The sequence below is a fragment of the Chrysoperla carnea genome, chromosome 1, assembly GCF_905475395.1.
Source record: "Chrysoperla carnea chromosome 1, inChrCarn1.1, whole genome shotgun sequence".
Classification (NCBI taxonomy): Eukaryota; Metazoa; Arthropoda; class Insecta; order Neuroptera; family Chrysopidae; genus Chrysoperla; species Chrysoperla carnea.
In genome coordinates, this window is record NC_058337.1 from 61919770 (window position 1) to 61931307 (window position 11538).

The following is an 11538-nucleotide window of genomic DNA, read 5'->3' on the forward strand; positions in this document are numbered from 1 at the left end:
AATTTATGTAAAAATATACTTAAATATTCTGATTTCGAGTCATAAAAGCACTTTCTTCATTTAAAATATTCAAATTAAAAATCATAATTTTTAAACTGTATATCACGTGACCTAAAACGCGGGTAAACCCTGCTGCGTTGTCATAGCGGTATGAGACACAGACCATCAGTTAGTTCAGTGTAGACAGCTGGGTATAATATATACATAGATAATAAGTATTTATATTTATTATAATCAGATGTCTATGAATATATCTGTCAAACTTATTTGTGTTATTCCGTATAGTGATACCCATATTACGTCATCAAATAGGATGCCCGCGTTTTTGACAGTTTAAAAAAGGTTTAAAATTTAAGTTTTTGGCAAGAAAGCGTGTGTATTTTTCCGAAATAAATTTTTGGTGGCTTTTTATTAACAAAATCAACATTTTGAAGTACTTTTTCAAAAATGGTGGAATACTCTATTGTGTAGTTAATATTACGGACTCAATAAAAAATGTGTTGTAGAAAATAAGTAAACACAAAAATATAATTGTTATGTTTCCAATCATTGTAAAGGGCTTAAGTACCTGTATATATCCAAAAGAATATAAATATGCAAGCTGAAAATTTTTCCATATTTCTAATTTATTATTATATATAAAATTTAGAATACCAGAAAAGGCATCCCCACCCACCCTAAATAACAATGCAGATTATATGTGATTTACATCAACCTGTTTTAACGCCACGTGTATTGCTATAGCGATAGTCGATCTCGATACACAATATTCTTATTCAAAATAGCAATATGCGTCGTCGAATTTAGTGTGGGATAAATACTGATAATATATTTGCTATCTCCTACTAACTAGAGAACAAATATATATGCTTTCTTTTTTGGGCGCCCGCACAAAACTCAACTTTTATTTGTTATTTTGAACCCTATGGTACATTAAATGTCGACCATATACTCAGAAAGTACAAGCTAGAATGGGAGTATTTAACAAACACTTTTTAGATCAATTGAAATCTATAATAAAAAAGCTTCGATCTTATTAATGTTCGCTTTAGTTTGGGAGAGTACGTCATCGAACATTTTCATTTATATAATAGAATAGTTGAATTATAATCCGCTAGATGTAATTAGTAAAACATTTATGAAATTCACTTGTCTTTCAAATTTTTAACCTGTAAATACAATAAATAACACGTGTTTACAATGGCGAAATTTTGTTTAAGTATGTTTTTAAAATTATTTTATTTAATTACTTTTCTAATTGTCTAATTTTACAGAAAAGAAATCAAAAAGACAGCCGGCACGATTGCGGTATAAAATCGAAAAAAAAGTTCGAGAACATGGTCGTAAAGTACGGAAAGAGGCAAAGAAAAATCCAAACAAAACAAAAAAATCGAAATTAATTCAAATACCTAATATATGCCCATTTAAAGAAGATATTCTTAAAGAAGTTGAAGCATTAAAAAAGAAGAATGAAGAAGAAAAACAAAAACGACGTGAGCAAGCTCGTCTTGAACGACAACAAAATACGAAAAAAACACCAACTCGAAATTTAGAATCTTTGATTCAAAATGCTGAAACTAGGAATAAAATTCACGATGCCTTAACGCCAACCAATATTGAATCAGATACCATGAAATATAACGGTAACGCTAAAAAGCAAGAAAATTCACTTCGTACATTTTATAAAGAATTTAAGAAAGTTGTTGAAAATGCTGATGTTGTGTTGGAGGTATTAGACGCCAGAGACCCTCTAGGTAAATTATTTAATTGTATTAGTTTAAACAAGCTGTTTCCGAAAGGGGAAGTTGATAAAATTAATTAAAGACCGAGGTTTCATTTGTGACACCAAAATTTTTCTTGTAAACTAATAAAGTTAGTAATAATGAGTATAATTTACAAGGAAGGCTTTTTTAAATTTAGATATGAACCGATATTTAACAAATTTTGTAGAACATAAAAAAATTTGGTGAAATAGTTCAATACAGAATTAATATTGCGTACGCCACCCTCGATATTTAATATTAATTATTCTGAAAGAACTTATTTAGTTTAATATCTTATGCCGGATCTTAGACTATTATTTAAATTCTTTTTTTAGTGAATAAATTTTTTCATACTGTTAAAATTACATTTGTTTATAGGGTCTAGGTGTTCCCAAGTTGAAGAAGCTGTCCATCAATCAGGTGGTAATAAACGAGTTGTTTTAATATTGAACAAAGCTGATTTAATTCCACGTGAAATTCTTGATAAATGGATTAAATATTTACGTAAACAGTTACCAACAATCGCATTTAAAGCATCGACACAACAACAAACTCGAAAACTAGGTAGAAAGAAAATGTCTCACATGAAAACTGCTGAAGCAATGCAAAATTCCACATGCGTAGGTGCCGAATTATTAATGTCAGTTTTAGGAAATTACTGTCGTAATAAAGGCATTAAAACATCGATTCGTGTAGGTGTAGTAGGCCTGCCAAACGTTGGTAAAAGTTCAATAATTAATAGTTTAAAACGGTCACGAGCTTGTAATGTAGGTTCAACTCCAGGTGTAACAAAAGCTATGCAAGAAGTACAATTAGATTCAAAAATCAAACTTTTGGATTCACCAGGTGTAGTGTTCGCATCCAACAATTCTTCAACTGACAACAGTGCCGCCTTAAAAAATGCAATGCGCATTGAAAGTTTAAAAGATCCAATAACACCTGCCACAGCTATTTTACAAAGAGCAAATAAGAAATTGATGATGGAATTGTATGATATTGTTGACTATTCAACGCCACAAGAATTTTTCAGTTTAAAAGCGGCCCGAATGGGTAAATTTAAAAAGGGTGGAATTCCAGATAGTGAAATGGCTGCACGAAGTTTACTAGATGATTGGAATCGTGGTAAAATTAAGTATTACACATTACCACCAGAAGAACCGTCTGAAAATGTACATATTAGTTCAAAAATTGTATCTGAAATTGCTAAAGAATTCGATTTAGATAATTTTGAACAAATGGAAACGGATACGTTGAATACTTTAGAAGAAGAACATAAGAAACAAGAATCAATTTTAATTGATGGGCCCAATGTTGAAACTATGGATGAAGATAATGAAATGGACGAAAATAATTTGGTAAGAATAAAATTTTTTGTAAGGAAATTATTTTCTGGGTCATTTCAAAAGTTACCACGCTTCTATTGACCTCATATTTATTAAACTATCTAAAATAATTTTCCCCGAACACGACTTGTTTTCGAGATTGCATACTTTTGAATTAAAAAACAGAATCTTCTAATTTTGCACAAAATAATTATACGCATGTTCCGCTTCGTATCAAAATATCCATCAAGTTGGAGTTTTCCAAAAATGTGCTACTTTTATAGAATTATTTCCCCGCAAAAACATTTCTAATCACTAAATCTTGTTCACCTAATTTTTAGTTACGAATTTTTGACATTTCAAGATTTTATAAAATAACGCTCAAAATATTCTGTTGTATTTAAAATAGGCTTTTTATATAAAATTACGGTCATTCATAATTACTAATTAGCTTATATTTTTTTAAAATAACGAATTTATTAAAATATGAAAGAAATGAGAAAATGCTTGGTATAGGTTGACTTCTCACGAGTTATTGTTGGCTGTAATTGCCTATCATAAACTTGAATTGAATAGGATCAGTTAACGGAAACTACTGAGTAAGTTATTGAATTCGAGTATGTTTAGAGTTGCTTTGGTATAAGTAATGAAAATTAAGTCCGAATACTTTTTGTTCGTTAATTATAATTAACATTATAAATAGGTTGGATTTTGTTCAGTCGGGTAACTGAAATTCAAATTCTAGTTTACAAAATGGTGCAGAAGCGGGAAAGATTGTTGTAAGGAATTATTATCCGAATAATAGAAAGTGTATATACGAATTTTATGGCGAAACCTAGGGAATCGAATTCCTGTGTACAACAGTTATTTTGAAATAACTACCAAGAACTCGTTAGGATTCCAAAAAAAAAAAAAATTAAAAAATTTAGTAGAAAGGAATCATTCCATAAATTTTTCGCACACTTTAAGGGGCACTTCCAGATTCCAAATTTAATTAAATAACTGGTTTTCTTTTTTATTAACAGTTAACTGAAAATATTGTAACAGAACAAATAGAGAAAAAAACAAAAAAAGGTAAGAAAAAAGAACCAAGAAAGAAGAAAATTGATCCTGTAATGGAATTAGCTGGAAATCAAAAATTAAATGCTGTGAAAAAAACGCAATTCAAAAAATTCAAGAAAGATCGTAATCGCCGTGATAAAGTGGCCACAATTTTATCGAAAGGTTTAGAATCATTTTCAATAAGTACCAGTAATGATAATTATGATTTTAAAACTGACTTCCAATAAAGAAAATGAGCATATTTATATTTATTTTTTATTTAATAATAAATTTGTGTAAATAAAAGTAATATAACTTTATAATTTTTTTTTCTGACACACACTGTACATTTTACTTAAATTAACCCACAGCAGACATAATAAGTTCAGCAAGATCTTCATCCATAGACCGAATTGTAAGTTGCATAGTGATACCCCCTTCTCCAAGTGCTAATTTTGCTTTCACCAACGATTGTAAATTGCCTCGAAATACACCCGAACAACAAAGCGTATGTGTTGTTTTACCTTCAGGAACTTTTTCTGTACGATTATGTGGCCTGAATCCCAAGAATTGTATTAAACTTTTTACAGCCTCCTCTAACGTGTTAAATGCACTTAATGAGAATGTATCCTGTAATTCGATATATTCCTTTGGATCACTGTCCCATGAATAATCAAAATCGCGTTGTCGTTTTTCAATTTGATCACCGAGTGTTAAATCTAAATCTTCTAACATGTATTCATCATCATAACCTTCATCAGAGTCTGGAATACCTGTGGTTGGATCGCAGTCTTTTACAACGAATTTTAATGTTGCTCCGAATGTTCCTGTTGGAATAATGAAACTGTTATTTAAAAAGATACTTAAATTATTTTATCGAGGTATTTGTATTTTTAAATGAAATACAGGTATACCAGTACACCAATTATCTTAATATGTATATGTATTATTTTTTTATATTCAGGGCTAGATTCAATTGTGAATAAATAGATGCTATAAGGCAATTTTATTTAGCAATTTTGTTGCCTATACCCATATTCAATATTACAGTTACAGCTGTTTAAAAAATGGCGAAAATTCCTTACTTGTAAAATTAATTTTATCAACCAATTTTCAACTTAACGAGATGCGATAGTCTTTGTTTTAAGTTAAAATTGCGCAGCGAGCATGACATTCGTTGATTGTTAGGCGGTACGAAGTTCGCCGGTACAGTATTCATATAAAAATAAGACGAAATAATTAAATAATACATACCCACACTGAGTTTAATACTATCTGGATATCTTAAAATAATAAATACACTTCCAGTTTCATTGTATGGTAGCTTTTCGCATGGTATTTCTTTAAGTATAACAAAACCTTCTGGTGGTTCTAATTGTACTCGTACATTTTCCAATAATTGATCATTTAATGTATTTAAACAATCAAACTGAAAAAAATTTCAATAGTTACTTATCTAAATTTAATATAATTTTCATGAAAAATACCTGTAATACAAGATGACTTGGATAGGAATGTTTGATACACCGCACGGTATATTCAGTTTCAGATTCGGTAAGTTCAACAACAGCTGAACTTTTAAATAACGGTCCTAATTGTTGAATTTCTGGTATATTTGATAATTTTTCCATGTACATTTCTTCTCGACTACGTAATTTCTCTGTAAATAAATCAATGTTTTAGTTCATAGACTTAGAAATAATGTTATCAATAATTTTTTCACGAGGGTAATTGTTTTCACTTCAAGACCACATATTCAAGTTTTTAATAACTTTTGCTATGGTAAGACATTACTACATATTTAGAGAAAAGAATGTATGTGCACTATATTAGATTAACGTACATTACGATTTACATTATAACAAATAGAAAGAAGCGAAAAATTGCACAGTAGCCGGGAGAAAATTACTCAGTACTGTGTAATTTTTTCGTTCCTTTCTATTTGTTAAAACAAACTTTAATATGTACAGTATATCCTACAAGTCCTTAGCCATCATAATCAAATGTTTAGAATAAGAAAAGTTGGACTTATAGTAGAAAATCTCAAAAAGATCTTGAATTTGACTACGACTTTCAGAGTCCTCAAAAATCTACTTGAGTTCGTAACTGCTAAAAGATAATTGGAAATTTTAAATTTGAAAGTTTTTTACAAATAACTAAAATTTTTTGTTTGAAACATTTATCTGAAATATGAATAAATGATATTCATATATGAAAATATATTTCATAGCAAAAATGTTAGTTTTGTATATCGAAAATCTTTCTAATTTAAAGTTGTCAAATTCAAGAACTTTTTAAGTTGCATTACTTTAAATATAACATCTTTTGTTTGAAATATTTTTTTGTATTTTACTTAATCTAAAAAATAGTTCTCATTAAAGGATGTCTAAATACTTCTGGAACGAACTGTATTCTATTATAGTACTAAATTCGATTTCATTATACCTGTAACAAGTGGTGTTTCTTCGGCCGTAGTTTGAAGAATGCCAGATTGTGTTGTTGTATCGATAACAGATCCAACTGGAGCTAGTGGTACTGAATTTAAATCAAATGGCACATCAGTTGGATTATCCAAATATTCTTTTAATGCCCGTTCTAAAGCTGGTATTGACATCTTAAAAAAATTAATATTTTGAGAGAAAAACTTTTAGCTAATGCATATAAAAAAAAGATAGTACAAACCTGTGGACTATCAATAATATAATCATTAATCAATTGTTTATCCCCACTTTTTAAAATACTTGTATAGTATGTAGCACGATCGCGTACTTCATTGTCAGTATCCATTTGACAGCGAGATAAAAGTACACAAATATTATGACGTAAATCAGGGCATGCAGCACCAAATTGTGCAAGTGAAGCAACTGCTGCTGCTCGTACACTTGCGCATTCCAGTATTACACGATTATATATAAAACGTATGTATCGTGAAGGAGTTTTTGTTCGTGGACCTTCTTTACCCAATAAATGAAGTATGCGAACAGCTAATGAAAAATGTTCACAATCTTCAATGAATTCACATAAATGTGCCAAACCAATTTCTTTAGCTTCGGGATTTTCTTCAATAATTATAATTATAGTATCGGCAATGGAAGCTTTATACTCCAAACCACCTGTAAAGAAAATAAGAACCTCTCATTTAGAAACAATTACTTTATTAACTCTTAGACATTAACAATGTAAAACTTGAATAACAGTAAGTTTGTTTGTCTTTGTTTATGATCCAGTTTGTTTGTTTTACACATAATAACAAAAATATAAACTCTATGGACCAAAATAGTTTTATGTCGTCAAGTAGGTATATCCTTGCCTGTTGCTAAATTCCATATCTATTCCATTAAACAAAATTATAAATCTTGACTGTGTCAAGAAAAAGTAAAAGTACATATACTAAAAAAATAATTAATATATTCATAGCTTTGATAGCCCGTAGCTCAAAAACAACTCAGAATGATCCAAAGAACATTTTAGGATGGGTCAGAAAAAGTTTCACAGAAAACCATTTTCCTATCTAATCTTCCTTATCGTCCTTTGTATGTTCGTTTTTTTGAAGGAAATATTTGTATTCCTTTTTTTTTTTACTCTCAGAAATGATTTTTTTTTTGTATGTATTGTAATTATATTTGTTAATGACTTTAATGGCACCAAATTATTCTAAATAAAAAAAAAAAAAAAAAACTAACCTTCATCACGTAGCATTCCAGATAAGAAACTCATTAAAATCAAATGTTTGCGAGGAAATTTAAAGCACAATGCTTTAATTGCTTGCACGACAACAACTTTGAATTCATCACTGATTTCTGATACGAATGATGATATTTGTTTCATTAATCGATCCACTGATGACTCTGTACCAGTTTTTAAAAGTGTTGTTATTGCTAAAGTAGCAATTGATCGATTTGAATCCGTAATCAAATTTTCTAAATCAATATTACAAACTCCAATCGCTGTAGGATGTATCATCGCAATCTAAAATATAATTTTTGAATAATTAATATGCATTAGTTACATTTAAATTAACAAAAACATTTTACTTTATTTAACGTTCTAGCGGCACCAAAACGTAATACTGCTTTTGGAGATGCGCAAAATACTTGTAATATACTTAAAGCAGGTCCAAGTTCGCGATGTGTTGTTCTGAAAAAAAAAATGAAAAGATTTAATTTAAAAAATTATTAAATTAAGTCACAATAAGAAACAATTGTTTACCGTTTCAAATTGACAATGCCTTGGGCTGCTTCGTAGGTCACCATTTCAGATTTATGCCGCAGACTGTCTTCTACAAAATCAAATAATGGGGATTCGTGTGGATGGTTAATCATCTCTTCTTCATCGATTAATTTGCACACAATACGAATCTAAAAAATTAAAAATAAAATCAACAAATTTTTAAATATTCTAATGACTAATTTAAAATCGGCAATGCGGTTTATATACATCAAAATACATGTTTAAAAATGAAAACTTGAATAAAAGCTACTTCTTTGAATATTGGAACACACTTTTTGTACGATTTATATTGCCGATAGCCTCAAATATTATTGAAATTCTAAATTAATTTTCTTTTTAAATTTTACTAGGAAGAGCTTATAAAATTTGATAACTAATACTTGACATATGAGATATTTGAAGTCGTAAATTGTCTATTATAAGTAAATACTTAAACCTTGTACATGATAAATTCTATAAAAACTTACCAACATACAAACTGCATACGGAGATTTTAATGTTAAAGACATTCTTGTTAATTTTGCAGCTAGCTTTGTAACAGCTAATCGATCTGATTTTCGAATATGATACAAAACACCCAAAGCGTGATACTGAACCATAACACTAGGAATGCAAACCTCAATTACGATTCATGAAATTTTGACTGTACAAATACAAACTTACCTATCACTATTAACAGCTTCTTGAGCTTCGTTGACCCATCTTTTAACAACATCGTTTGCAATTCTTGTCAAATGTAATGAACTAACAAGTGCAGCTGAACTCACGGCAGAATTACGATCTACTATTGCTTGTTTCATATACCGTTCAATAGCTTGAAGCATAGTCACATCTGTAATACTACACAAAGCTCGAATAGCAGCTGCACGGTACTGATCTTCTTTGCCAGTCATATCTTTGGTTAAGCTCGATGTAACAATGATCACATCATCGGCTACCGAGCTTAGCTCTTTGATGCCTAAATATACCATTCGACGTAGAATCACATCTCGAGATTGGAACAATTTGGTCATTGCAAAGAAAGCTTCTGTGGCTTCTGTCGACCCTAGCTGCTCACCCTATTTTTACAAAATTTGATGTAAATTTGTACAAATCATCAAAAGCAATTAAAAACATACCTGGTTTAAAAGATATAAAATTTTTGTTAAAATTTGTGTGCATTTTCGGGGATTTACAGGAGTTTCATTAAAAGTTCTTGCTTCTTGTAATACAGTTGTTTTTTCAATATTTAAATACGGATTCCCACCACCTGAAAAAATTTACCGGATAAGTAAATAACAGTAACAAACAAATAATTATTTAAAAATTGTAGGCTAGTAAACTTCAGTGAATTACCGTCTTCGTCCTCCTTTTTATCTCGTCGAAAAGAACTCATTTTTAAAACTTAACTTAGCACTTTATTCAATAAATTATGACAACTTTTTAGTAAACACGTCAGCTGCGAACATCCGAATCCCAACCTATCATCAATGTACGAATAGAGCTATGTTTAGACTAATGGAATGTTTGTAATAACGTATACGTATAAATGTAGAAACATTTTTAAATGAATACATTCTAAACACATTATTGATAAGTATTAACCAAAGAGTTTATATACATAGAGAACGCCAGGGCCCAAAACTTGCGATATGCGAAGCGAGAAAGAAGACTGCCAGTGAGTTCCCTTTTGTCCTTGTCCAATATAAACAAAAATTATGACTAGTGATTCGAGACGTTTACCGGTAAGTTATTTGGTTAATAACCGGTCAAATAAATTTCTAAATTATAATTAACCAAAAATTTGTATTCGTTGTGTGCGTAGTCATGGTAGGGATAATAAAATCGATGCCAGCGCTTTAAGTGAAAAATTTTGGAGATAAAGTGGGCTGTTATGACTAATTTGCAATTCTTTACATGTTAATGATATAGAAACTGTCAAATTAAAATGATTGAAAAACACTAATTAATTAAACTTAATGCATTAAAAATTGTGAAAATAAGAAATCAAATTGTACAAATATTATTTTTCAAATGTTAATTATCGTAATTATTTATTTAAATTTGTGAAACAAGAATATTAAATTTTAAATGTAAGTTTTCAATGCAATCCACACAATTATATATGCATCCATTAATTCTATAATTAAAGTAGTGTATCGTTGTCATGGAAACGAAATTCACGCTCGGAGCGAATACAGTCGATAACTAGTCCATTCTCGATTGTCTCTCCCGAGCGTGCTCAGTACGTAAAAAAAGAGGTCGAATTAGAAAATGAGCAACAAGTCAATTGGGCCTTGTAGACATTAGAGATAGAACATCTTGTAGCCGTTATGATAACAAAAGTTTAAAAATAAAAATTATATAAAAACGATATAGTATGTATTATATGGGAATATCAGTCATCTTTTTTTTACTTACATGACGTGAAAAAACAAACGATTATGGAATCAACACTGTCGACATAGCATTTCAACAATTAACTCATTGTTGTCAATTGTTTGTTATAATTTGTATACCATGCATATTATGTAATATGCAAGGTATACTAAGTTTAGTCCCAAGTTTGTAACGCTCAAAAATATTGATGTTATGAACAAAATTTTGGTGTTTATAAAATTATCTACTTAGTCCATTTACTGTTGTCTGTCCCTCTGTCTGTCAACACGATAACTCAAAAACAAAAAAAGATATCAAGCTGAAATTCTTAGAGCGTACTCAGGACGTAAAAAGTGAGGTCGATTTCGTAAATGAGCAACATAGGTCAAGTGAGTCTTGTAAACCGTTAAAGATAAAACAAAAGTTTAAATGTAAAAAAAATTCCCTATAAACAAATAAACAACTTTTGTTTAAAACATTTTTTCGTAAACATCATTGTTTACCCGTGAGGGCTCAAATTAGGCGTAAAGTGTATAGTATGTATTATTTGGAGATATCGGTTATGCATGCGTGACATGTATGTATGGATAATTGGATAATGTGATAGAGTAATCAACACTGCCTATGGATGGTATTTCAACAATTAACTCAGACAATTGTTTGTTTTCACTAGTTTCTTTTACAATTTAAGCTAGCGCAGTGCTCTAAAATAAATAGTATGGAAAAAACAAAGTTTACAATAAACAACTGAATACACAAACTTTAATTTCTTTTTCAAATACCCTTGTAAATTAAAAAAAAAAAGTGAAAACAACCAATTGAAT

At 29.7% G+C, this 11538-nt stretch overlaps 2 protein-coding genes across 3 annotated transcripts; one reads left to right on the forward strand and one right to left on the reverse strand.

Annotated features, from left to right (window-relative positions):
- Positions 1–1081: 1081 nt before the first annotated feature.
- Positions 1082–4379, forward strand: LOC123300992 (guanine nucleotide-binding protein-like 3 homolog). Its single transcript, XM_044884057.1, has 4 exons — positions 1082–1219; positions 1275–1754; positions 2142–3118; positions 4111–4379. Exons 1-4 carry the CDS (start codon positions 1201–1203, stop codon positions 4372–4374), a joined length of 1740 nt encoding a protein of 579 aa, XP_044739992.1. The 5' UTR covers positions 1082–1200; the 3' UTR covers positions 4375–4379.
- Positions 4380–4438: 59 nt separating this feature from the next.
- LOC123296517 (coatomer subunit gamma) lies at positions 4439–9821 on the reverse strand. Of its 2 annotated transcripts, XM_044879086.1 has the most exons (13): positions 9692–9821; positions 9475–9605; positions 9020–9414; positions 8824–8959; positions 8336–8484; positions 8161–8263; positions 7810–8095; positions 6809–7239; positions 6579–6740; positions 6036–6064; positions 5614–5773; positions 5381–5555; positions 4439–4953 (listed from the first exon to the last, which is right to left on the reverse strand). In XM_044879086.1, exons 1-13 carry the CDS (start codon positions 9729–9731, stop codon positions 4487–4489), a joined length of 2664 nt encoding a protein of 887 aa, XP_044735021.1. In that variant the 5' UTR covers positions 9732–9821; the 3' UTR covers positions 4439–4486. The 2 variants fall into 2 exon arrangements, with proteins under 2 accessions (XP_044735021.1, XP_044734358.1); XM_044878423.1 differs by lacking the exon at positions 6036–6064 and having other exon boundaries at positions 5614–5786; positions 6572–6740.
- Positions 9822–11538: the final 1717 nt, after the last annotated feature.